We start from the raw sequence: 26,967 nt of genomic DNA on the forward strand, positions 1-26,967 counted from the left end.
TTTGTAAAGTTTAAATGTTAAACTAAGTTGTTGGAACAAGTTCAGGGAGGTTTTGATGTATTATCTCTTTAATAATTATATAATATCAAAAAAATTACAATACTTAATAATTCAAAATATTTATAAAAAAAATGATATAACAAGGTTTTTCCCTACATAAATACCGAAACAACATAAAAGTACATACCTAAATAACTGTAAATTTGATGAAGTGGTAAACACTTTTATTTTTCATAAAAGATTTCGAACGAGCACTGAATATGAAATCACCTTTGATTTCCACCGCTGAATATGAAATCACCTTTGATTTGGCTTGAAAACGGCTCGTTCGTATCATTTTATCCGTTTGACCTCTCAAACGGCCTCGCCGACGCACACTCCCCCGCTCTTCAGCCTGTTTGGGAGCCCTCGGTTGATTTTTGACCCAAAACACGCTCGCGCCCCGATCCCACCCACGGACTCAATGGTGCAATTGAATTTTCTATTCGAGGTTATTTCGACCAAATGTGGGTCTCACACCCAAATTTCTAATTTCTCAGTTTTTTGACCAATAGGTCGAAATAAGCCAGGTGTCTTGGGACCAAATCAAAGGTCTATCCAACCTAAAATAGATATTTCAGAGTTGCTGGGGCAATCAGAATTTGCATAAGAGGTCATTTTACTCAAGTTTTTTGCTTGGTGGCCATTTGGAACCATCAAAGACTTCAAAATAGAAAATTGGCTATAAAAATAAAGAAATTGTCCAATAACCGAACTGTCGGTTCCAATAAGTAATAAATGACTTGGGGCAGCTATAAAAAAGCTATAACGACAAAAATAAGGGAAATATGAAAAATAACCTGAAGGGTCACTACAAATTCGTCGTCAGGGGACCGCCCGAGAAGTTTCACCAAAAGAATTTCCCAGAGTCCGAGCTCACCCCCTGAACCATGGGCTAACACCTATTAAAAGTCTAAAAAAACTTGCAATTCCTTCTATTTCACCCGTCTGAATTGGAAAATGACTTTTCTGACCCCTCCAAAGCAAATCAATCCATTTAATAGGTCATCGGGGAACCGCTCGAGAAGTTTCGCCCAAAAATTTTTCCAAAGCCCGAGCCCAACCCCCGAACCGTAGGGTAACATTATTGAAAGTCGCAAAAAATCCATAATTCCTATCATATTGTCGTTTGACTTGGAAAATGACTTCCCCAGTCCTGCCAAAGCAATCCAATCCATTTAGTAGGCCATTGGGGGACGATCGAAAAGTTTTGTCCAAAAATTTTTCTGAAGCTCGAGCTCACCCCCCGAATCGTGGCCTAACACCCACCGAAAGTCGTAAAAAATCCATAATTCCTGTTGCTTTGCCCTTTTGACTTGGAAAATGACTCCACTAGCTCCGCCAAAGCAATCTAATCCATTTGATAGGCCATCAAGGGACCCTTCGAGAAGTTTTGCCCCAAATTTTGGTCGAAGCCTGAGCCCAGTTAACACCTATCGAAAGTCACAAAAAACTTATAATTCCTGTTGTTTTTCCCGTTTGGCTTGGAAAATAGCTTCCCCAACCTCGCCAAAGCAACTCAATCCATTTAATAGGACATGACATAAAACGATTCAAATTGAACATTGGATATATGTACATAACTAAAAGTGAATTTAGAATTTTAAGTTTATGAATCCTAAATTTCTAGAAGATAGGCAATTTACTAGGTTTGTCGCAGGTAATTTATAGATAATATAATATAGAGTTTGAGCTAGAGTAATTACTCAACTATCCTATCAAAAATATCACCATCTTCTAGTTAATTGGATGTTGATAGTTTAGATAGGAAAAATATCACCATCTTCTAGTTAATTGGATGTTGATAGTTTAGATAGGAAAAAATAATATTGAGTTATCTTATATGTGACCGAATTATATAAATATTCTTTCAACTCGTCAGAATATAGAAGTTAAACTCTACTGATACAGTAATCCATAAGTCCAATAAAATGAATTTTTTATGGGAAAATAATTTCACTTAAATATTACAAAGTCATCCATAAAGAATACCCATACCAAATTACAAATTAAACCTTTATCTCAACCTAGAGTCATATGGAACATTACTCAATTTAATCCACTCATCACCCATCATAAAAACTCCAGGAGCAAATCCAGCAGCAACTTGTGGTGAAATATTTTTCTGATAACCCCTCCAATTTACCCTATTAAAACGACTTGCCCCAGCACCCCTATTTTGATATTCAGCATAATACAATGTGTCTAATGCAAAATTCCCTGCCCATACTGACCATCCTTGTGGATCAATAAATCCATCAATAAATGATTGCATTATAATTGTTCTTGAAAATTCTTTCCATGGTCTTCCTAAATATGCTTTAATAGGTGGTTGAGTTGCTTTAAATTCTTGTGTTGCCAAAACTTCACAATTTTGCATGACAATGGCACCTACACCACGTCTATCTTTACGGCCTTGGGCCGTAACCATGCAGGCTTGGTTAGCCATTGGTTTTCTAACGATCATCTTGCAATTTTGGAACACGGCTGCAGCGTCACCAAAGATGAAGTCTATGGTTCCGGTTATGGTGCAATCTCGATAGAATTGGCGATAGGAGTGGACGTATAAAGTGTCTTGATAGCCATCGAATTGACAGTTGTGGAAAATTGCCATATCGCCTGAGACACGAAGGGCTACGGCTTGGTGCTTTATTGAGCCTGCTGTGTTCTCTATTCCAATGTCTTTAGCTATGAAGTTGTCTCCATTGATTGCTGCATGGCATGAATATAGAAAAATGGTCAAGAATATTGAATGTTCTCGTTTTATGTGATGTGATGGTGTTTGACTAAGATCAGAGACATAATTTGATACATTAAAATTGACTTGTACGTCTTGTTTTATGTGATGGTGTATGACTGGAGACAGAACTTAGTACGTTAATTGACTAGTACATCATGGTGTAGAGTGTCGACAGCATTTGAAGAAAACATTGTTTGAAGTGATGGTGTATGATCGGAGACAGAATTTAATATGTTAATTTGACTAGGACATGTATCATAGTGTAGAGTGCAGACAACATTTGAGGTGTATGACTAGAGACAGAATTTAATACGTTAATGTTGACATGTACATAATGGTGTAGAGTGTGGACAAAATTTGAAGAAAACATCGTTTGATGTGATGGTGTATGATTGGAGACAGAATTTTATACGTTAATTTGACTAGTACGTCACAGTGTAGAGTGTAGACAACATTTGAAGAAAACATCGTTTGACGTGATAGTGTATGATTGGAGATAGAATTTAATACGTTAATGTTGCCATGTACATCATGGTGTAGAGTGTAGACAACATTCAAAGAAAACATCGTTTGATGTGATGGTGTATGATTGGAGACAGAATTTAATACGTTACTGTTAACATGTACATCATGGGGTAGAGTGTGGAAAATATTTCAAGAAAATATTAACCTTGTGGTGGGATGAAAAGTTACTTCACTATTTTCTTATTTATTTGTTTCGAAAAGATTGATTATATTTTGAAATAATTTTAATTTTTATCGCCAATGACATGCATTTATAGCTACAAAAATCTCATGATATGTTTAACTATAAGATCTAGAAGTAAGTTTTTCATTCTTTCGTGAAATTCGGTCCAGTCATACTATGTCACATAAATCGAAAGAGAGGATGATATAGGTTGGTGGAGAAAAAGTTATGCTAAAAGTTTGAACGTTAAATAGTTTAATAAATTTGAATTCTTGAAAGTTGTATATAAACAGAAAGATGTCAGACATTTCAAAACGTTATGAAATGAAAAAGTGTCAAATAAATTGAGACGAAATGACTTACCAACTGTGGCCGTTTGAAAAGTGCCAGTACCATCAGCATAATTCTTGTTACCAGTAATTTTGGTCTTTGTTGGGCCTTCACCAATAAAAACAATATTGTTCTTTTTTCTTGGGACTTCAACATACTCTTTGTATACACCAGCCTTAATGAATATAACAAACTTTTGTGTATTTTTTTGTGGCACAGCTCTAAGGGCTTCATTGATAGACTTATATTGTCCACTACCATCAAGTGCAACAATTGCATTGGGCTTCCCATGAGTATTAATTTGATGTAGCATCCTTTCATGAACACTTAATAATCGTCGATTTACGCCAGGTATCTTTATGTTGAGGTCCTTAACAACCTTGTCAAAATTCGAAACCATAGCTAAACTATTACTCATTAGTTCCCCTGACGTTTTCAAAAGTTCCCTCATTTTCTTCCCGGTCTCGCCGGTCGTGTTCTCAAAAGCGTCTAGACACGTTTCTTGATACGTGATGGCCCCGCTGAGCCATGTCTTGAGGTCCTCCGCGTGACCCTTGACTAACTTAGTCACATCCAACACCTCCATTCCTTCGAACGATCTTTTCATGTCCTCAACCGCGACATTGAGGACGCCTTCACAGGTGTTCAATGCATCTTTTGTTCTGGGGTCCTTCGCGGCCTCGTTGATCAATGAAGAGGACTTCTTTATCGCGTCTGAGAGTTCGTTAATCGTGGCGCTAAACGCCACCTTAATTAGGTCTTTTGGATTACTAGTGTTGTTGGCATTGGCAAGACTTTTTTCACAAGTTTCTTTGTAATCAGTTTGTTGACAAATAGAATGAACAGACTTTATAGCAGTTGAAATTTTGGAATCAGCATTATTATTGTTAGTGGATGAATTATCTTCATTCCTCTTGCTGGTAAATGTGATGGCTGCAGCAACCACACAAGCTACTAAAAGAATTGAAGCAATGCTAGCAATTGCAATCTTCTTAGCCCCCATTATTAATTTCAATTAATTCAATTAATTGAAACAAAAAAAAATGTGGGGTTAATTATGTAAGAGGCAAGTTGTTACCTCTTGGCTTGAGATTTTGTAAGAAAAATGAAAGCAATATATATATAGTGAAATGAATGATATTATTGGTAAAATTTTGTTTGAGAATTTGAGGATGTAAATTGTTTATAATCCTACATTATAGGAAGTTGTTTTTGTCCTAATGGATGGAAGGGAGTTTCCTAGTTTTATTGGTTGTGCTAAAAATAAGGTTGAATGTGGGAATGTTATTACATGGGGTTTTCTCGTTTTGTTGTTTCTTTTTCTTGCTCTTCAATTGTTGTGGTCGGACCCATTCCCTGATCCTACGCATAGAAGGAATTTAGTGCACCGAGTTTTTCCTTTTTTATTTGAATTTTTTTTCATTGGGCAAATTACATAAACATACCCTTTAACTTAGCCTTATCTGACATCTATATTCTTCAGTTTGGATGTGCACAAGCAGACATTTGTATAAAGTTGAACAAGTAGACACATGCATCTTATGCGGCATATTACACGTATGATGCCACATGGGAAGCATGTGTCTACTTATTCGACTTTATATTAATTTAACTGATGCTGGAAGACATATATGTACAAGTACAGTGGCGGACCCAGGATTTAATGATAGTGGATGTTTAAAAAGTTTAAAAATTGAAAAAAGTAAGAAATCACCTCAATGAGGTTCAAACTCGGGGCCTCCTTCCAATGAAGAACCTTATGATCAACCTAAATGTCAATGCATTCAACCAACTTTTTGTTATAGTGGATGTTTTTATAGGTTCTATACCTATTTTCCTATATTTTCTATGTAATTATACCTATACCGCGTCGAGTTTAGTAGGTGCCGGAGCACCCCAAAATCCTACATAGGTCCGCTCCTGAACAAGTAGACACATGCATCCTATGCGACATATTACACATAGGATGTCACATAGGATGCATGCGTCTACTTGTTCGACTTTATATAAATTAAACATCTACTTGTGCACATCCGAAGTTGAAAAACATATATGCTGGCTGAAGCCAAGTTAAAAGGCATGTTTATCTATTATGCCTATTCTTTGTGTGCCACAAACTCTATTTCATTTTATTTTTTGAAACAAAATAAATGAATCAATTTTTATGTAAAATATCTGAAAATAAAATACACAAAATCTAACAAACACATCTTATGTCAATTGATTTGAAATTCCAATGCATTAAGAAGTAGTACTAACTTTATTAAATACTAAAACATAAGTTGTAATGTTGGTCAATCAAATTTCACCATCAAAATTTAGAGTTCTATACTGTATTACAGGACTATGGTGGTATACAGCCTTTTATTTCATGATCTTTGTTCTTTCAATTTTATTTTATATTGTATTTCTCGATACATATACGAGTAATGTATATAAAGGTTTCAAAGCTTAGCTCTCCTTAACTCTGACTTCGCGATTGTCCCCAAGTGTACTTCATCAGGACCATCGGCAATCCTCAATGTCCTAGCAGTAGCCCAGAGGTGAGCGAGAACAGTATCACCCGATAAACCAGCAGCACCGTGCACTTGCATTGCTGTATCGAGCACCATCAATGCCATGTTTGGTGCAGCAACCTGCAAATCAAATGAATCGCGGTAAAGGATTCAAAATAGGAACATAAATACACAATGCTTATTGTGTAAACGCAGTCCTGGTGGTCTAGCTCACCTTTGCCATCGCGAGTATAGCACGGGCCTTTTTGTTACCAAGGCGGTCAAGCTGATCGGCAGCATCCAGAACCAGTAATCTGGTTTTCTCTAGTTCTATTCGACACTGCAGCATCACAGGTAACGCCGTTATGTAAACATAAAGAAAGTGACATGATATTGTGCAACTTAAATTTGGAGGAAACAAACTTTGGCAACATCCGAAAGGAATGAACCGTGTTGAGCAATAAATTTTCCAAAAGCTCGTCTTTCAAGAGCCCTTTGAACCATCATCTGCATGCCACGTTCAGCTGCACCTATTAGCCTCATGCAATGATGCAGCCTTCCAGGGCCTAGCCTACCCTGCAAGAACAAATTCGACGGCAACAAACTGAGTTTCAGATGACTATTCCATATGCTGCATAGATTTTCACTTAAAGAACCCAAAACTTGCAGTTATTTGGGGCGGAGGTGAATGATTACGAAACTGAGTTTCAGATGACTATTCCATATGCTGCATAGATTTTCACTTAAAGAACCCAAAACTTGCAGTGATTTGGGGCGGAGGTGAATGATTACGAGATAAACAATGAGACAAATGAGAGTACTTTGAACTTCTCAGGGCGGTTTTTTTTATTTCAAGATGTCCTAGCTAACTCCTCGTCAAGGAGATAGCGAACTTCTCTATTTTTCTTTGTTCTCTCCTCCCCAACCCATTGTTTTTCCTAATCTTATCAAGAAAAAAGAAAGTGATATGTTCATCAGCGAAACTACAAAACCTCATTTAATGTGCTTTTCTAGGTCGCGCCAACTCAAAGGAACGTGCAAAAAGAAATCATGTTTGTTTGGATGAAAAAATAAGTTTATGTTGTGCTTTTTATCACGATAATGCTTGAAAGAGAAGCTCAAAAGCAAAAACCTTACCTGGGCAATCTCAAAACCACGCCCCTCACCGAGTAGAATATTGTTCGCAGGGACGGATACATTCTCGAAAAATATTTCCGCATGTCCATGAGGTGCATCATCAAAGCCAAATACTGTCAGCGGCCTCTTTATCGTAATACCTGGAGTATTGATGTCTACCAAGATCATAGATTGTTGTTTATGCAGTGGAGCAGTTAAGTTGGTTTTCCCCTGTAATGGATTCAAACTAGCTCATTTAGCCCATCGGAGAATGAATTTATAAAACAAAAGTTGATCGTTCCTCATTTGAAAAACGACAACTAACCATCACAATGAGAACTTTGCACCTCGGGTCCATAGCTCCACTGGTCCACCACTTCTTCCCATTGATGATATAAGAGTTTCCGTGCCTGTAGAACACATTTTTTTCTCATAACGAAGTTTATTAAACTCAATAACTCCAGCTTATGAGTGTAACATGATCAAAATCCCAATAAAAGCTTGGGTATATGTGAAAACGCAGAATAATCAGGCGGAATCCAGTCCCTCTAGATTCATAAAAAGGTTCTTACTTCCAAGATTGCAAGACAATACTTGGATCCCAATGTGCATTACAAAATTCTTTTACATTTCGACACACTACACATGATAATGCTTTTAAGTGTTCCCACACAAATTTTGAGAAATCCAGCTATGCTACGTATGAATAAAAATTATGAGGTGACCTGTAAAAAAGTATTAGGATTATTTGATGGATGATTAAATTGTTTCCTTCACCACTAAAATAATAACGCGTCTACATTTTGTACTCTTGATATATCCGCAGGTCTTTATGGAGGTGCTGAAGCATCTTATGCCCAAGTATATCACCGTAGTAAGAATTAAGATAACAAATTTCCCAAGAATAACAAACAAAGACGGGTAAATTTTCTTCTTATCTTTTTAACTCCTCAAAGTGATAACAAACCTTTTGATGGAACATTCTATATTGGTGGCATCTGAGGAAGCAACTTGTGGCTCTGTCATTGCAAAGCCAGACCGAATCTTCCCTTCAAGCAAGGGAACAAGCCATTCCTTCATCTGTTCCTCGTTCCCGTACCGAAGTACTACCTAAAAGGGCAAAGACGACACAAACAATTACTCCCTCTGTTTCAATTTGTTTGTCCTACTTCCCTTTAAGGTCCGTTTCAAAAAGAGTGCCTCTGTCCTTTTTTCAGCAGCTCTTTCATACTAACTTTCCACATGACATGTTTAAGACCACAAGATTAAAGAACATTTTGGCACATTCTACATATCTTTAGTTCAAGATCACAAGATTCAAAGGTCTTTTTTACTTTCTTAAACTTCGTGCCAAGTTAAAACCAGACGAACAAGTTGAAATGAAGCGAGTAGAAGATAACCAATTGTGAACTGTACAGTAGAGCAAACAAACAAATAGTCTTTGTATGGATCTGGTTTAGTTTTTCACTGGTGACATTATCCTCTACAAAAAGTGAAAATGAAAATAAATCATCATCTACTAAGGGAAGAAAATAGTTTATCATCCTTTTCGTTGTTTATCCAATAGTTGCTTTCGGAATCTTTGATTTTTAGTTCAATGAAGATCACGGTAATAGTTGGCAGTCATTATCTGTTAACGTAAAATACAGTTCTCTTACCTCCATATTTCCTGTATCAGGTGCCCCACAGTTGAAAACCTGCGGTGCCCATACAGAACGGCCCATAATTTCACAAAGATATCCATATTCAAGGTTCGAAAGACCAGCTCCTAATAAACGGTTGAATTTATTCTCAACTAATGTATCATTTCTGCTGCCAAAGATCAGTTCTTTTGCCCGTGCAGCACTGTCAAACTGCATGTTTGTGTAAACAACATCAGATAGATTTCTTCGAAAATTAAATTTTCTACAGTACCTGTTATGCCAGAATAAAGTCTTGCAAACTCACCGGTATAAACAGGTTCCAAAGGCCTTCTTTTTTTGCCAGCTCCTTTAACTTCTCCTCGTCTGGATGAATTGTCCAGCGCATGTCAGACTGTGCAAGCTCGTAAAATTTACTTTCCCTTGGATATATGTGGTCCTCCATGAACTTTATCAATTTGTCTCTCAGATCTTGAACCTTCTGACTAGGCACAAATTTCCCACTCGTAGGCGTTACTTGATTTTGGCTTTCACTTCCAAAATGCCTGATATGATCCTCTCTAGTTGTCTCTGTTAGAGAAAAGCACAACAAATTAGGGCTGATAATTTTGCTGAATTGGAAAATGTAGGAATATTTTCTTGGTCGTTCGGCAGGCAAGCAAGTCAAATTTTGGTTTTTCAGTAACCATTAGCAAATTCATCGAACACAGAAGATTGAACACAAGATAACGATGTGTCGACCAGTGAGTGTTACGTTACGTTTCAAAGAATAGTGAATGCAAAAGTCCAATTAAAGGAATCTATGAAAGTCACATGACATTCAAGTCATGAATAATGAGCAAAGGTAGTGATTTGAGAACAGTATACAAGATCTTGCGCCGCTATCGTTGAGGAATTCTCGATATACACAAAAAAACAAAAGATTTAGGAATAACGAAAAGGTCAGCAAGAGAAAAAAAAAATTGGACGGAAGGACTTTCTAAGCTTAAATAAAGCAATATTTACCAGATGGTGGGTGAAGTGGGAGAACGGATTCTCTTTGAATGAATAACCATGCAGTTTTGATGAGAGAATCAGCCTTTTCCCCGGCAAACCGGGCACGTTCACCTCCAGAAGCATTACCCTATAAAGTGAATATAAAAGCGATATATCGGTTATCAATCCTTATTAATGAAGCTCATGGGCCAAAATCAAGTGATATCATCCACATTACGGGTCAAAAGGACGATACCATGATCCATCTGCTGTGTACACCAGCATATATTGAGGCCCCACGAAATAAAGAAAAGGCAACGTAAAACTTCCATTGATCAACCGGCCAAGGTCTTCCCTGATTGCCAATATTAAAACCAAATAAAGACAGTTAGAATCCCCGCATACAGTAAATTAACCTTCCATACAATTAAATTATTACTGGCGTTCACAAAACGTGCAACGGCAGCTTAACTTTCCTGTATTATTCCCTTTTTCGGGTCATTTTCTCTTTTGAGTAGGGTGTTGGAGGTGATGATGATAATGTAATAGTTAATATCAAGAAATTCGAACCGAATAGTTAAATCTTTTACAAAAAAGAGTAAAAGACCATGAAGACTAAGATAACAATTGTGCTCCATACATATCCAATTAAATCAGATAATTGGCAAAACAACGATATCACAATCTATGCTCTCCTATCCAATATTTTTCTCATCGCAAAATAACGATAACAAATTCTTTACTGCTGACCGATGAAATTCATTGAACTAGTAAGTTGTATAACACGATAGAATATATCCCTCTTCCCATGAATAACATTTTAACATAGACAAAGAAAAGAGTGCCTTACAGCAGCTGAGCAGTAATCTGCAAGATATTCTGGTAGAGAAGGTATTCCTTCTGGGAAATTGGTGCGCTCAAAGCCATTACCCTCTTCGATATCTTCTAATGAAATATTCCCATAGTAATTCTGATAGAAAATGAGGAAAATGTACAAATTTTCTTATTCAACTCCATAAATAATCTTGTGAAACTGAAAATCCTAGCGAGATAATTAAGACAATCAAAATTAACGGCGGTTCATGTAGCTATACAAAATATTATAAAAAAAAATTACAAGTTGAAAAAGGGTAACAGTACCAAGCAGCTGTATGCAACATCAGACATCTGATTACCCAAAGTCGACAGCTCCCAATCAAGAATTCCTATGACTTTGTCCTACAAGATCAACTACAGAGTCAGGTGCACCTTGCAGGGTGCCGGAGGGATTTGTCACATATTGGGAAGGACTATTTTAATTGAAGAGACTATAGGAAAGAACGAAAAGATTTATCAAACACTGTCAATAACTGCACCTCGGTGGGATGAAACACAACATTGTCAATCCGAAAGTCACCATGTACTAAACCAGATGTTCCCCCTAAGGAATCTTCAAGGGGAATATGTTGTCGCAACCAATCAACCAGCTCTAACATTTTAGGATTTCGCCTGGACTTGCCCTCGCCAGTAGATAGAAGATATTGTTTGGCCCACCTCTCCACCTGAAGTCAGTCAAAGAATTTATCAGACAAAAAACTCATAAGCACAGCACTGACTTACTAGCCCCAAGAAGAAATGAAGGCACATAAATTATATTGCACAGAAAAAGTAATTGAATGATGCAGGATGATGCTGTAAAAAAATTATTTTTTGGTTTCAAGTAACAGCAAGGCACACCGTATAACTTTCCTAGCATGACGACTTCAAGTTTCAAGACTAATAGACCAATGTCGAGACAAATTACATCCAATATATTTTTCCCAAAAAGTATAAGTTTGAGCACCTGTCTCTTACAGTAGTCTTTCCGCTTCCCATAGTTACCTAAACCAATTGCATCAACATTGGCAGAATGAAGAGAGGCCAACGCTTGAGCAACTGCACGACATATAACCCTCCTTCTCTTAGGCGCTACATCCTAGAATAGATAGAGAGAATTTTTTATCAGGTTAATCACTGTATCAAATAGAAGCACTTCTGTAGAAAACATATTATTTGTTGACAGCGTTCATACCGGTAGTTTTGGGTCTATAAATATACGTCCTTCCAGATACTCCATAATGTAAAACGGAGTCCCAATCACACTTGAATCGGTACACAAGCAAAATACTTTGGGAACTGGAACCTGAGTATTAGTACCTAGTGCATGCAGAACCTGAAATATCAAAAATCAAAATGTCAAAGATAAACACAACCAAATATTAACTATCAGAATAAAATAAATGAAGTCCTATGCGGAGCTGTAATTCCGCAACAATAGCATGTAATACAAAAGCATCATAACTATGTGCAGATCGGAGCCGTGGCCACCTCCAAGGAAAACGCAAGTACATGATTGTAAGTAAGTGTAAATAAATCCATCAGAGAAACAGAATTTACAACCTCATACTCTCTCTCAACAGCATGAGCAGATGCCAGCAACTTTCCAGGGGGTTTCTTTCTCAACACGTATTTCTTTGCAAAGGTTCCTGAACGAACCTCAATGAGAAAAGTAGGATTTGATTGGCCATGCCCGAACTGATTCACAAGGAGACACATTTTAATATGAAGAACTTTGCAACTAAAACTGTGTTAGAAATGGAAGAAATGCATAATATGAACATACGTATATTTGAAATTGTAGTGAAAATTTTATCAAAGTGCACCACTCAAAGAGTGCAACAATGAGTAGTACAATCATTTGCAATATGCAACTTAGTACAATAATATTCCTTTTCGCCTTCTAGGTATCACTGATTTCTTTCCTTCCATACAGTCCACTATATAGACACTACATAGCCACCGGCTTAGTTGCGCGGACTCTTCACTTTAGATGCCGCACCCATGTCGGGTTCTCCAAAAATATATTAGTTTTGACGAATCCGACACGCACCCATTGACATTATTGAAGAGTCCGAGCAACATAGGCCACCGGTATAGTGTTTCACAATTTTTTGTGATCATCTGTAGTCCTCTTCTATTCCAACAATGTACCAGGTCTTTAGAAGATTCTAGAATGCCATCTAACTTCAAGAAAATTCACAAACATGTATAAGATAACCGTAAAGAACTCATAGAAGACCAAGGCAATTCCACTCGCAATTCATCATAAGCTTGGGATCTTTTTTTCTTCACGCATTTACCTTGAAGCCAGGTCTTTCTTCTCTTCTTTATGTATAATTTTCAAATCATTTACTTTTCACATTTTAAGGCACACAAAAAAAATGTAGATCCATCATCCATGCACACGATAAGACCCATGTAGGTGATATCAATTATTTGGAAATGAGTTTTAACCATGTTCTTAAGGAGCTTTTTGGTCTCGTTAGAGACTTAGGCCTCAATTATTTGCACTTTATGGAGGTCTTAATCTGAATGATTCAGACTATAGGCCAATAAGTGCATTTGTTTATAGATCTAAATAGGTCTTAATCATTAAGACCCGGAATAAAGACTTAATATCATTAAGATTAAGAGGTGTTCTTGGGTGGTTAATAGTCACCACCACTCTATCCATAATTACTAGTCAATGCCACTAACCACCTCTGCCACCACCATTGCGGTCAATCCCTATTACCAAAACAATTACTCCATTATCGCATCAACCTCCACTCATTGTTCAGCCACCACTACCATCATTATAACTGGAGCCGCTACCTCCACCACCATTATCAACCACTACCAGCATCGCGGTCAATCTCTACTGCCAACCACCTCGACCATCACAATTAGCACTGCTTCCAACGACCACCAACACATCGTCAACCACCACCACCAACACCGCCAACCACTAACATCAGAGACGGATCCAGGATCCGAACTCACCGGGTGCCAAGTAATTCAATCGGATTATTCATCTTTTCGATCTATAGGATAATTAACAAATCAATCAATAATAAAAGAACAATAATAAAATGACTAAACTTAAACTTTTAATAATATTACTAATATCCATAATTCATTACAGTTGCCCACAACGAGTTTTCATATTCTGAAAACGATCAACGATGACATCATTACTTACATTTTTAAATACATCACGCTCTATGTAACATATTAAACAATCATTTAAATATTGATCACCAATACTATTTCGCACTTCATTTTTTATGTGCTTCATGGAAGAGAATGTTCTCTCAACAGTTGCCATAGCGACGGGTAAAACCAAAGTCAACTTCACAAGTAAATAACAAGTGAATAAGTCTCTACAAGATTTGCCTCAACTAATGCGTTTGCCAAATCATATGTGCCTCAACTAATGTTTCAAGACAGGTTGACAAGGCCCTTTTTCAATATAATATTTCCTCACTTCATCTCGTATTCGAGGATCATAATCAGAAATAGGTCTTCTTTCTCCCGGATCGGCTTTAAGTGAACCCAAATCGAGGTCAGTTATAAGACAAGAACGATTGACATTGACATTACTAGAACTTGATTGTGAATAATTAACCTTCTTGAAAAAATTCTCCATCTCAAATTCCCAATCACAAAACTAGAACACTTTCTCCTAAATCAAGTTATCAAGATACATAAGATAATTCCAAATTTGGGTTTCTAGGCTCAAGAAAAAAGAGAAACAAAATAATTTTTCAATATGACTTACGGAGAGCAAACAAAGAGAGAGAGCAAGCAGCAGCAGCACTGTAGCAGCAGCAGGAAACCTCAAGAACAAGAGTCTCGGTCGATGTTTTGATTTGGAATTTGGAAATAGTTTTTTTTTTTTAATTTAGAAATAGGAATTTGGCTTTGCTTGGTATCAAGTATGCGTTGCAATTATTAACAAAGCCAGCTGGTGCCTTACTTTTTAATGAAAAATTATTAACAAAAATGGTTTTAAAAAACAAATGCTGCCAGCAGGTTTCGAACACAAGACCTTGGAGCTACAAAACCAGCTCTTTGCCACCCGCACTAGACAGTGTCTTGTTATTGTGGGTGGCAGACTTAATTTTTAACTATATCTGTATATATATACAACTATATATAGAGAGTTTCCGTCGAATTTAGCGGGTGGCGTGCCACCCCCACGGGCCTTAATAGATCCGCCCCTGACTAACATAAACCAACTTCACCATCGCCACTACCGCCACTACCAAATCGCTAATATTATGACAGTCACCACAACACCAACCACGTCCAGTATCACGACCATCACCACCACCATTTGTAGCCACTAACTCCAACTATTATCACTACTACCACCATTACAAACCATCTCCATCATCACTAGCAAACATAAATATTTTATTTTTTTAAAATAAAAGAACACAAATATTTTTTAATCAACAACAAACACAATGTATTCCCACGTAGTGTGGTCTGGGGAGGGTAAAATGTACGCAGTCCATACCGCTACCTCCGAAGAAGTAGAGAGGTTGTTCGATAGACCCCCGGCTCAAGACAAAGGATAGTAAATAAAGTTGTAATAAAACATGAAACAAGATGGATGAAATAACAGAAATAAGACACCCAAAGAGTAATACCATACACTCACAAACCAAAGACACCCACCACACCCAAACTCTCCTAACTAGTAGCTCCAACCGATGGACACAGCCCTAGGATTACTAGTCCGGCTACACCAAAGCTCTCCTAACTACTTGCTACGACTCACCCACACGCACTAGCCTTCTAACCTAATCCACGTCCTCCATACCTTCCTATCTAGGGTCATGTCCTCAGTAAACTGTAACTGCTACATGTCACGTCTAATCACCTCCCCCAGTATTTCTTCGTCCTACCTCTACCCCTCCTGAAACCATCCAAAGCTAGCCTTTGACACCTACGAACTGGGGCATCCGTGCCACTCCTTATCACATGCCCAAACCATCTCAGCCTCACTTCCCGCATCTTGTCCTCAAATAATGAATTTATTTTATTAAATTAATATTTTTTCTTTATTAATTATTAAAATTATATATTTATTATATTTACAGATAAAATATTTATGCACATTCAAATGTTGAAAATCAAACGTCCTTAATCAGTATTCAGACCTACAGCTAATATCTTAATGATACAGATGTTCATTCAGATTCAAACATTTTAATCTTAATGAAACAAATGAAGTGCTCGAGACTCTAATATTTAATATATTAAATTAATACAGTGAAGAAAAAAGCATGACTACTAACGGGTCAAGTTTTACATTTAAAAAAATGAATAAATAAATCACGAATGTTTTTCAGCAAATTGGAAATTTAAAATCATGATTTCATATCGCATGTCCAAACGCATATATTGTTGCTAGCAAATGAACTTTTTTATAAACATACATTAATCTCAATTCAGCTACAGTTGAGAAGCTCAGATAAATTAAATTTTAACCAAAATAATAATCATAATTTCTAGGTAAAAAATATAGTAATAATATTGATTACTATTTCCAATAACAAAAAAAAATCAAATTCAGACCTGAGAAATATTGAAATTTTGGATATTTGAAGGGAAGCCATGAATATTAGCAGATACATAATTAAGGAGAGCATCAGTGTTGAAGCTTTGAGCCGGGTCGACCCGTCCGACAAGATCCGAAGTCCGATTCGCCATTTTAGTTAAATCACAGATAGAACAGAAAGAGAAGATGGAACTAACAAATATATAAAATAACTAACAATTGACATGTAACTAACAAATAAGAGTACTATGAACTTTGGGATTTTCAACGCTAATAATGATAATTACTATTATGTATAGATAAGATTTACTTATTTTTTCATATATTAAAATAATACTTTCCACCTTTTAAAATAATTGTCATATTTCACTTCTCGAAGTTATCCTGTATTAGGTTCGATCAATATTATATTTTAAAAAATATTTTCTCATTGTATTCATATGAGAAAAGTTATATTTTTATAATATTTTTCGTATAATTTTTGCACATTTAAATTTTAAATTAATCAACTTTAATTTAACTTTGAAATTTAATTAAATTAATTTTCGTAAAACGAAACGTGACAAGTAAAAACGAATGAAGGGAGTATCAGTGGCGGAGCCAGGATTGACACCTAGGGGGTTCACAAGTGAATATACGAACTAATAGAAGGGAGTTCAACATCTACTATATATACATAAATAATAATTTTAACCATGTAAATATAATATAATTTTCCATCAAAGAAGATTCGGATGAATCTCCTACCTTGTATGTAGCTTCGCCCAGGGGGAGTACCCCTTCTATTCCTATTAGTTGTCATGTTTCGTTTTTCAAAAGATAATTTGATTAATTTTTTTTAAGTTAAATAATTAAATTAGATTAAATTAATTTGATATGTTATATATATTTAATATGGTTGAAAGGGAGGGCCGGTGGAGTTTACAACAATCAACCCAAACATATAAAAGCACAAACAAGATTTGCAAACTTTGGCTATTCAAATAGTAAGGAGATTTTGAATAAAGAATAATAAGAAAAATTAAAAATAACAGCAAACCGTTCATATATTAAAATGAAGTAAACAGTCCCCGAGATAAAATAATAGTCTCGGAATAAAATTTTTGATGCCTCATTTGATTGTCAATCTTTGGAATAACTTATTCCGAGACTAATGAATAGTACTGAAATAAGTTATCCCACACATTTGATAGTATAAATTTGGGATAGAACTATTAAACTTCAGAAAAATGTACACACTCTTGTAGTAATCTAATAGTCACCTCTACCATGAGTATACATCATATACACACGAAAGTGTGTAATAGTCCCAGCTAAGCGACATCTCGAATCCAACGAACTTGGAAATAGTTTCTACATTGCAGTACTTGTCGAAAATTACTGTAATTTCTGTACGAGGATAGCACATTAACTAGTTGCGATAGAACAACTTCAACTTCCACCGGATCAACGTTCTTCAACAAACATGGAAATGAAACAAATGCAGGAACATAGAGAGCTCCTTTAGAGTGTATCAATTTGATATCTTCGTCTCCGCTTCTGAGACTGGAAAAAATAGAAAGTGTAAAACTACCATAAGAAGAACAGCAGAGGAAAGATTTAGATGTGTGTGTGTGGAAGTAGTCGCGCTAAGGTGGAATGAAAACCAATAAACCATGGAAGACTACGATTCAAATATGTACAAAAAGGGCAGCCCGGTGCACTAAAGCTACTGCTCTGCACGGTGTCCGAGGAAGGGCCCACCAAAAGGGTGTATCGTACGCAGCCTTCCTTACCTTGCATTTCTGTCAAAGGCTGTTTCCAAGGCTTGAACCCGTGACCTCCTGGTCACATGGCAGCAACTTTACCAGTTACTCCAAGGCTCCACTTCCAATTTTGACGGGGAACGAACCCGGGTCACCCGCGTGACAGGCGGGAATACTCACCACTATACTACAACGACTTGTCAAGGATTCAAATATGTACATAGCCAAACAAAAAAACAAGTGATTTTATCTGCTTAACCTTGATTGCAGGAAGTGGAAGGTAACAAGTGCTTGGATGGAATAGTCGAGGTGTGTTGAAGCTAATTCAGACACCACCGTGATAAAGGAAGGTCGTAGACTAAATCAGGAAGGAGACGGTTTATCCTATAGCTTAACTGAAGAGATAAACGATACACGTGAGCAGGTGCTTCCTTTGCTAACCACTTACGGCTTAATTGCTTCCATGATGAGCAGATTTTGAGTAATTTTACTTTTCAATTTGCTTGAAGCCAGCTCTATGAAGGGGAGTCTTGGAGTAATCGGTAAAGTTGTTGCCATGTGACCAGGGGGTCATGGGTTCAAGCCTTGGAAACAGCCTCTGGCAGAAATGCAAGGTAAGGCTGCGGGTTCAAACCTTGGAAACAGCCTCTAGCAGAAATGCAAGGTAAGGCTGTATACAATACACCCTTGTGGTGGGGCCCTTCCCCGAACATCGCGCATAGCGGTAGTTTTAGTGCAAAGGGCGCCCCTCATGCTCTCAAACAGACAGTTCAGATAAAGAAAGCTCGGAGTGGAAAGTAATGTTTTTTCACATCTCGAGTATCTTCTTGCTACTTGTATAATTTTGGAGTCCATCGCGGATAGGAGTGTAAATACTTAAAAAGAGACGGTGGATAAACTAACAGTTCCATAGTCGTGACATGTAACTTTGTTTACACCCTGTATAAGAGAATTTACCTTCAAGACGAGAGCCAAGAAGTCATTGCCACCATTGGGAACATCAAAAACAAGCCATAGTTCACCCAGCTATCAAGACCGTCAACCTTGGTCGTTTTACCATGCGTAGAACTCCAAAACTGTGTGAAACGACAGGAATCTTGTGGATCCTGTAACGTCATTCCTAATCAAACTTCGTTTTCTTCTAAATGGGCTTGGCAATAGCCTAATAAGATATACCAAAGAGCTTAGAAAGAGGCGGCAATTAACACTGACCTCAACATTTGAATCGGTAGTTGGATACTGAACATCTGAACTTGCTAGTGTTCGTCGTAAGTCTTGGCTGGACTGCCTAAGAGGCATCTCTAATACAGACTTTTTAGAGTATTTTCCAGCGAATGCTTTATACGCAGAATCAGTGTGTATTGTCTCCATGACTGAACCAAAAAAGTTTGTCACCGGTACCTATCAATGACGGAGTAAAGATATCATTGCCTATTTCAGTTTCAGAATAATATCACCACAGGCTAATTAGTTTGTTGGCGTATATATACATTAGTTCAGAGTACCAAGATCAGACTCCCAATCCCAAAATGTGACAAAAACAAATAAAGTAATTGATTTTGTACCTCTTCTAGTCGACGAGGGTAAAGATCTGTGCGATAATATGCAGTTGACATCAGCATATTTGGATTATATGAACTGAAAAGACTGTGACAGGAAAAGACAAAGGAGATTCAATCAAAAAGAGTGCACATTGACAAACAGATGCAGCTAGGAACAACAACCAAAACACATGTCATCGTCTGAATAAGAGAGAGACGAGAGGAAAAAGAGGACGATAGACTCCGTATGTAACACCCCAACTTAGGATAAGGAGTCCCACATCGGCAAAATACCGGAGGGATGCTAGGTATATAAGTAAGCAAGCCTTACTCCCTGGTGACGCGTTTTAAAGCCGTGAGGGTCTAGCCCCAGAGCGGACAATATCACTAGTGGGCTGGGCTATGGGGTCTCTCGGGCCTGCGTGGTTCGGGATGCCCGTCGCGGCAAGGGCCCCGGCTCGGGTCGTGACAAGAATGGTATCAGAGCTGCTCCTGTGCCAGCCCTGTTGGGCAAACCTCAGCGAGGACGCTGTGTCCATAAAGGGGTGTATGTAACACCCCAAATTAGGATAATCAACCCTGTTGGGCAAACCTCAGAGTCCATAAAGGGGTGTATGTAACACCCCAACTTAGGATAATCAGCCCTGTTGGGTAAACCTCAGCGAGGACGCTGAGTCCATAAGGGGGTGTACGTAACACCCCAACTTAGGATAATCAGCCCTGTTGGGCAAACCTCAGCGAGGATGCTGAGTCCATAAGGGGGCCCAACTTAGGACCCTGAGTCTATAAGGGGGTGTATGTAACACCCCAACTTAGGATAATGACAGGAATAATCCACCTATTTGAAGCATATATACAGACTTTTGCATTTGTGAAGCCTTAATTACAGTAAAAAACGTAAAACAAACAAGTCGTGGATAGTTGGTCTTCGATGTCAGCAGTAATGCAATCTATAATTTTCAAGAGAAGTGAGTTACATTCTACAATATTAAGAAAAGCACCTAATATTACACCTACATCTATGAAATGCAATTACCTGCCCAACGAGGCATTATCATACATGTTCACCCTCTCAAAAAATGCAAGAGTATAAAATGTGAATCGATCTATAACTGAGACGCCAACCTGTATCAGAAAAGGGAAGGAGGATGAAAAAACACACAATTTTTCTGAATAAAAGGAGAACATATTCGTCTCTTTTGGGGACATAACAAGCATTTTAAATGAGGCATTTTCATTAAGTTAACACTTACATCAGCATCCAAGTGATGCGAGTACGAATTTTCCCCTTTCATACTACTTCCGATTGCCAATACGCCAGGTGATTGAAGCTACAATACAAATATATTTCAGTTCTACCAAAATCCAAGTAAGAACGTCTAATGAATTGGGAAATAGAATCTAAATTCTGTCAGCAATTGATTAAAAGCATTATTCTAAGATATATTATACATTTAGGAGCGAAAATGATTCAAATTTTCCAGCCCAATAATAAATAGTGATCCGCTACATGTATTAATTTGCAACAAAATGATGAATGAAGCACACCTACAACAGAGTTTTATTGCATCAACGACGGTCTTCAAAAAGTTTTAGCTTTACCATCCTTAAGTTACGCCATGCAGATATATTGCAGGCGAAGATAAGCATTCCTAGTCACTAAACTTGGGAAGGTCAAATTATTTGGTATGTTGAAGGATAGGAGGTGGCGAGCATTTAAAATTTACCTAGAGATACTTACAGATAACTTAGTTAACGTAAATATATATATATATATATATATTCAAACGGAGATACTTCAAGAATAATTGGAGAATGGACCAACATTGGCACGTTACGTTGAATACTTCCTATGGTAATTGATACAGACTAACTATTTTGGGATGCTGCAAGATGCGAAGTAGCAATATGTCATTGGACATTTTGTTAGAAAAACATGACATTAATGATAAAACGGCAAAAGTCACCTGCGAGAAGAGAGTAGCAGCTTGGCAAGTGTCGACCATTATTAGCAGCTCCTTGAATCTGAAATTGAACAATATAGACATGATAAAGCATCATCACTGATACAATCCAAATTGGCATTAACGCTTTTGAGCATATAATTCTAGGCCAACACAAGAGAGTCCAAGCCATGACCACCTCGAGGATTCCAAGACATGTTTGGAGTATCCTTTTTAAGCCCCCACGAGAACAATATCATGTGTGGATGATAGCTTGGAGCGCGGGAGAAGCTACATTTGATGATGTCATCCACGGAAGCATTGAGCCACGACGTGTTTGGCTGATCGCTTGGGCTTCGAGAGTGCATATGCGCCAATTGCATTGTTTTTGGGCCCTTGGGTCACTTTTGGCATTTAGGATCACATCTGGGCCCAAGTTATAATAAAGGTCTTTTGGCCTATAAATAGCTAGGACCCTTTTCATTTTAGACTTAGTTAATGAATGATGATGTTTTGAATACACTTGTGAGTGTTTAATGGAAACTTGTTGGGAGTTTCATTGATTGCGTGAAACGTGGGTTGCTCGGGTCCATTCCCGTGAGGTCCTCGTAAGAGGTTGGTGATTGTGATATTTCGATAGGAAGGTCTTCGGGTTTAATATACCCTTTAAGTTGTTTTCTCTTATCATTTTGTGTCAATCTATATATCCTTTACTTTATTGTTTCATTTCCTTTGTTTTCTCGTGTTTTCATGTTGTTTTCGTCTTTCGTATCTTGTCTTGTATCAATCACAGAGGACCAATAAAGAAACTATCCATCTATATGAGACAATCAACAAGGAGTATGTGCATAAATGCCGGATCAGCAAACGGAGTGCTAAGATTCATAGCAAACATCCAGCAGGCCCTTATCAGTTTTAAATGGGAGACAACAGATTAGATTATTCCTAAGCCAATGTTGCATCATAATCGATGTTATCGTTTAACAAGACAATATAAAATACAATGGAAAATCAAGGCCAACATCTTTACCTGCGTTTTTCTTTCATTTGTTTCACTGCATCAGCTAAATCATGGCTTTGAAGCTCTTCTGAATCCTGAAATTTTAAAAACTCGTCTCCGCCATGCCCTGTCATGTACAGAAGTATGTGGCTTCCTTCATCACTAAGAAGACGTTTTGATCTTGGGACAGCTGTTTCATGACGGCCAGTCAGCACCCTCAAAAAGTTTTCAACTGTTACTTCATAACCTCGATAATCTACCTGATGTTTAGAAGCTTGTAAGATTAGAACACTACATTAAATAGATAATAAAACAACCTTAATTCTGTGAAACCCATATATAAGTAAACTTTAGAAAATAGTTAGTTCAAACATTTTATCTGCAAAGGTCCTAGGAGAAATATATCGACAGAACCCGACTTAAATTGTTTAAAATACTGAATTTAAGCGATCCTCAAATTTAAGCGATCACCATGACTATCAATTACCACGTATCTTGATCATGATAATAATAGCTAACTTTGATAATGCTCGATTAAATGTCAATAAAAACTGAATGTCTCGCAAAACTAACATTTGATTTGAGAGGACTAGGGAGAGCCACAATACAGAAGAAGAATTTACACACCTCAACGTTATCTCCATAAAGGTTTAGCCTGTGGTTTTCATTGTTGAAGACCTGTGCAGGGTATTTATTCCGAGCATTGCAAGCCATATCATCAGCCAACATCAGAATAATTCTTTCATCAGGTATGCCCAATCGTTTTACGGTTCTAATTTCAACGAACAAATAGAAAAGAAATTAGAGTACAATCAATGAATCTCAGAAATGGGAAACACAGAAGGGAAACAAAGATAATCTACGATTATATTCGCACCTGTATAAAGACAAAGTGTTAGCCATGTGTCTGTAGTTAAACCTGAAGAGTAAAAACAAATAAGTCAAGCGTTGCAAACATAGAACCTTCTAAATTAATGAAAAAAGTTTGTTTTTTGATCGGTATTGATTTATAGCAATAAAACAGCATTAAGGAAGTTCTGATGAAAAGTACGTACAAAAAAAGAACTTTACAATGTGGTAAAGAGCTAAGAAAGTCAATAATTGCCTCTGGCTCTAAAATACAAGTCGTAGCTTTGTTGAACCAAAACTAAACAAGGATATACACTTACACATATGATCCACCAAATTACTGGAGGAACCGTATTCTGAATGATCTTGGACGATTTGGATAAATCCATTTTATGCCAAGCTGAAGTCCTTGGTGTTTTTTGGCATGCACCATTCCAAGCCCAAAATGATTGAAAAGTGATATGAGCGATAGTTTCAAGTATCTTAGCTCTATTACCCAGGGTAGTGAGGACATCGACGGTGATGTTACACATCGTATTGGTACGGCGTGGATGAAGTGGGGGCTTGTCTCTGGAGACTTGTGTGATAAAAAAGTACCACTGAAACTTAATAAGTTTTATAGAGTGGTGGTTAGACCGACGTTGTTTAGGGAGGAATATTAGTCAGTCAAAAACTCTCATGTTCAGAAGATGCGTCAACACAGATATGAAGATGTTGAGGTGGATGTGTGGGCATACTAGGTGTGATAGGATCAGGAATGAGGCTACTAGAGATAAGGTGGGAGTGGCCTCCATAGTGGATAAAATGAGGGAAGTGAGATTGAGATGATTGGACATGTGGTGAGGATAGGTGCAGACGCCCTAGTGAGGAGGTGCAAGAGATTGGATATAGTAGGTACGAGGAAGGGTAGAGGTAGGTCGAAGAATTATTGGGGAGAGGTGGTTAGATAGGACACGACGCATATTCAGGTTACCGAGGACCTTAGATAGGAAGATATAGAGGATGCGTATTGGAGTAGAAGGTCAGTCGGGTAGGAGTATTGTCGTGCACTAGCCGTGGTAGCTTAGGGTTTAGCCGTAGATGTTGAGATGAAGCTGATCCCTGCTTATGATATCGATTTATTGTTGTTGTTCAGTGTGTTTCGATTATTGCATTATTTTGTGGTTGAATATTATTTTTTGGTAGATTTTGCATTGTTCCCTTGACAGTTGTTATATTTTCTTCACTGTTTTCCTCTTCTTTGTACCTAGACTTGCTACACTTAAGCCGAAGGTCTTTCGCAAACAACGTATCCACCTCCCAAGGTAGTGATAAGGTTTGCGTATACTTTACCCTCCACAAACCTCACTTGTGGAAGAAGAGGTGATTCACTTCTACCCGCTTCCTTTTCAAAAGGTAGCATCTCTACCAAAATTGATGCCTAGGTTGTTAGTGGTGAGGCATCTTCCATGAGCTACGATCCAAAAGAGACACATGATTAAGCAGTGGCGGAGCCAGGATATTCACTAAAGGGGTTCAGAAATAACATATGAACAAATCGAAGGGGGTTCAACATCTACTATATACACATAAAAAATAATTTTGACCATATATAACTAATATAATTTTCCATTGAAGGGGGTTCGCTAAAGCGTAGCTCCACCCCTGTGATTAAATATGGAGCTAGATAGTGTGAATCACGTTGGTCGTTGAGAAATCAGAGGAGGGAGAGGGCTTAGCTGATTCATCATCATCAACAACACAACAACAACATACCCAGTGTAATCCAACAAAGTGGAGTCCGGGAAAGGTACCGTGTACGCAGTCTATACCACTACCTCAGATGAAGTAAAGAGGTTGTTTCCAACAGAACCCCGGCTCAAGACAGATAACAATATAACATAAAAATTAACAACAAAATGGGATAATAAACCGCTTAGCTGATTCATCATCATCAACAACACAACAATAACATACCCAGTGTACTTCCACAAAGTGGGGTCCGGAGAAGGTACCGTGTACGCAGTCTATACCACTACCTCCGATGAAGTACAGAGGTTGCTTCCGATACACCCCCAGCTCAGGACAGATAACAATATAACATAAAAATAAACAACAAAATGGGATAACACATCGCTTAGCTGATTCATCAAAAATCCATGGTTATAATTACCACACATAATAAGAACTCCACCACATCCATTTCTTCTTTTTTAAGTATCCATCCAAATTTACTCTATAAAACCATATATATATACGCACAGTTGATAATTTGGGGAAAATGCTTTATTTCCACGCTAAACTATACACGAAATTGTTGAGACACATCAAAACTTTAGGAGGGTTAAATTACCCCTAAACCAATTAAAATCGTATTTTTGGCAACCTTAGTGCCTACGTGGCACTACGTGGACCTAAGGTTGCACATATGTGCCACGTAGAAACTAAGGTTGCCAAAAATACGATTTTATGAGTGTGTCTCGGCAATTTCGTGTATAGTTTAGGATGGAAATGGTGCATTTTCTCGATAAGTTTCAAATTTATCATTTTCTTCAAATACTATCCCTACTATTAAATCACTTCAAAGTATAATTAAAATAGATTTACAAACACATAAATTGGTAAAAACGCAAAACCCTAAAAGAGAAAACGCAGAGTATTTCATTCATATTACCAGAAACGAGAAGTGCAGACCAAAACAGCCCAATTATTAGTATGCATTGCAGTAGTAGTTGAAGAGGAACTTGATGTGATTCCATGGCACAAACAACAAGATAAAACAAGAAGCAAAAAGCACAATACAAATTTGGATTTGGATTCCATTTTCAATGAGATTTAAATAAATTTTTGAGAAAAAAAGCTTAAATACTTGATCTAATTATTATTGATCACTAATATTATCTATTATAAGTTTGGCTCTAGCCGTTTGATTATAAAAATTAATTTTTTAAGAATTGGAGTAGAGTTGAAGATGAGTTGGAGTTGAATTGTGTTTGGTTATGTTTTTTAAAAAGAAAAATTTAGACTTTTGAAAAAAAAAATTAAATATGATTTTATGCCCTCAACTTTTAAAAATTGTCAAAATCACTCAACTATTAATTTACCTACTAACATATAATCAAATGTTGAGAAAATAATTTATATATTTTTAATTGATAAAATAATTAATAACAAACTAATTATTATGATTGTTATTCTTCTAAAATTTGAATAAAAATATCACAAGCACAAACTAAATAAATTTATCTAACCATAATCGATTGAATAGAGTAAATATATTTTGATAAATATGATCGATGGCTATAAATATATTTTATATATTCTTAAATTTGTTGATGAAAATTTTTAATTACTTTCACTTGAATTAATTATTTTATTGAATTTGGTCTTTTTAAAAAAATTTACAGATGAATTATTTCTGAATAGATTATTGCTAATTTTTTACTTTTTCTTTATTGATGATATTGATTTTCCTTGA

The 26,967-nt window shown here is 37.0% G+C and overlaps 3 protein-coding genes across 4 annotated transcripts; all 3 read right to left on the reverse strand.

Moving 5' to 3' along the window:
* Positions 1–1,957: 1,957 nt before the first annotated feature.
* On the reverse strand, positions 1,958–5,009 carry LOC107870224 (pectinesterase). Its single transcript, XM_016716678.2, has 2 exons — positions 3,831–5,009; positions 1,958–2,751 (listed from the first exon to the last, which is right to left on the reverse strand). Exons 1-2 carry the CDS (start codon positions 4,798–4,800, stop codon positions 2,057–2,059), a joined length of 1,665 nt encoding a protein of 554 aa, XP_016572164.1. The 5' UTR covers positions 4,801–5,009; the 3' UTR covers positions 1,958–2,056.
* Positions 5,010–6,034: 1,025 nt separating this feature from the next.
* LOC107870225 (probable acyl-CoA dehydrogenase IBR3) lies at positions 6,035–16,724 on the reverse strand. Its single transcript, XM_016716679.2, has 17 exons — positions 16,450–16,724; positions 12,442–12,576; positions 12,074–12,214; positions 11,846–11,977; positions 11,379–11,564; positions 11,164–11,241; positions 10,874–10,993; positions 10,280–10,378; positions 10,054–10,171; positions 9,356–9,618; positions 9,067–9,261; positions 8,376–8,518; positions 7,734–7,818; positions 7,430–7,639; positions 6,716–6,868; positions 6,528–6,632; positions 6,035–6,433 (listed from the first exon to the last, which is right to left on the reverse strand). Exons 1-17 carry the CDS (start codon positions 16,582–16,584, stop codon positions 6,242–6,244), a joined length of 2,490 nt encoding a protein of 829 aa, XP_016572165.1. The 5' UTR covers positions 16,585–16,724; the 3' UTR covers positions 6,035–6,241.
* Positions 16,725–17,453: 729 nt separating this feature from the next.
* On the reverse strand, positions 17,454–26,470 carry LOC107870226 (putative GPI-anchor transamidase). Of its 2 annotated transcripts, none has more exons than XM_016716680.2 (11): positions 26,164–26,470; positions 23,539–23,580; positions 23,289–23,433; positions 22,692–22,921; positions 21,686–21,743; positions 20,972–21,049; positions 20,755–20,843; positions 19,743–19,824; positions 19,390–19,578; positions 19,135–19,283; positions 17,454–17,977 (listed from the first exon to the last, which is right to left on the reverse strand). In XM_016716680.2, exons 1-10 carry the CDS (start codon positions 26,310–26,312, stop codon positions 19,137–19,139), a joined length of 1,209 nt encoding a protein of 402 aa, XP_016572166.1. In that variant the 5' UTR covers positions 26,313–26,470; the 3' UTR covers positions 17,454–17,977; positions 19,135–19,136. The 2 variants fall into 2 exon arrangements, with proteins under 2 accessions (XP_016572166.1, XP_016572167.1); XM_016716681.2 differs by lacking the exon at positions 26,164–26,470 and adding an exon at positions 23,831–25,846.
* Between the last annotated feature and the right edge of the window lie 497 nt (positions 26,471–26,967).

This window comes from Capsicum annuum, chromosome 5 (genome assembly GCF_002878395.1).
Source record: "Capsicum annuum cultivar UCD-10X-F1 chromosome 5, UCD10Xv1.1, whole genome shotgun sequence".
NCBI lineage: Eukaryota > Viridiplantae > Streptophyta > Magnoliopsida > Solanales > Solanaceae > Capsicum > Capsicum annuum.

Coding starts and splice junctions, on each gene's coding strand:
- LOC107870224 (XM_016716678.2), bottom strand. CDS start 4,800: ATGGGGGCTAAGAAGATTGCAATTGCTAGCATTGCTTCAATTCTTTTA. Junction 2,752..3,830: donor TTTTCAAACGGCCACAGTTG/GTAAGTCATTTC, acceptor CATGCCATGCAG/CAATCAATGGAGACAACTTC.
- LOC107870225 (XM_016716679.2), bottom strand. CDS start 16,584: ATGGCGAATCGGACTTCGGATCTTGTCGGACGGGTCGACCCGGCTCAA. Junction 12,577..16,449: donor AAAATTTCAATATTTCTCAG/GTCTGAATTTGA, acceptor CTTGTGAATCAG/TTCGGGCATGGCCAATCAAA. Junction 7,640..7,733: donor GCAAAGTTCTCATTGTGATG/GTTAGTTGTCGT, acceptor AATCCATTACAG/GGGAAAACCAACTTAACTGC.
- LOC107870226 (XM_016716680.2), bottom strand. CDS start 26,312: ATGGAATCCAAATCCAAATTTGTATTGTGCTTTTTGCTTCTTGTTTTA. Junction 21,744..22,691: donor CAAATGAAAGAAAAACGCAG/GTAAAGATGTTG, acceptor GTTCAATTTCAG/ATTCAAGGAGCTGCTAATAA. Junction 21,050..21,685: donor CTGCTACTCTCTTCTCGCAG/GTGACTTTTGCC, acceptor TTTGTATTGTAG/CTTCAATCACCTGGCGTATT.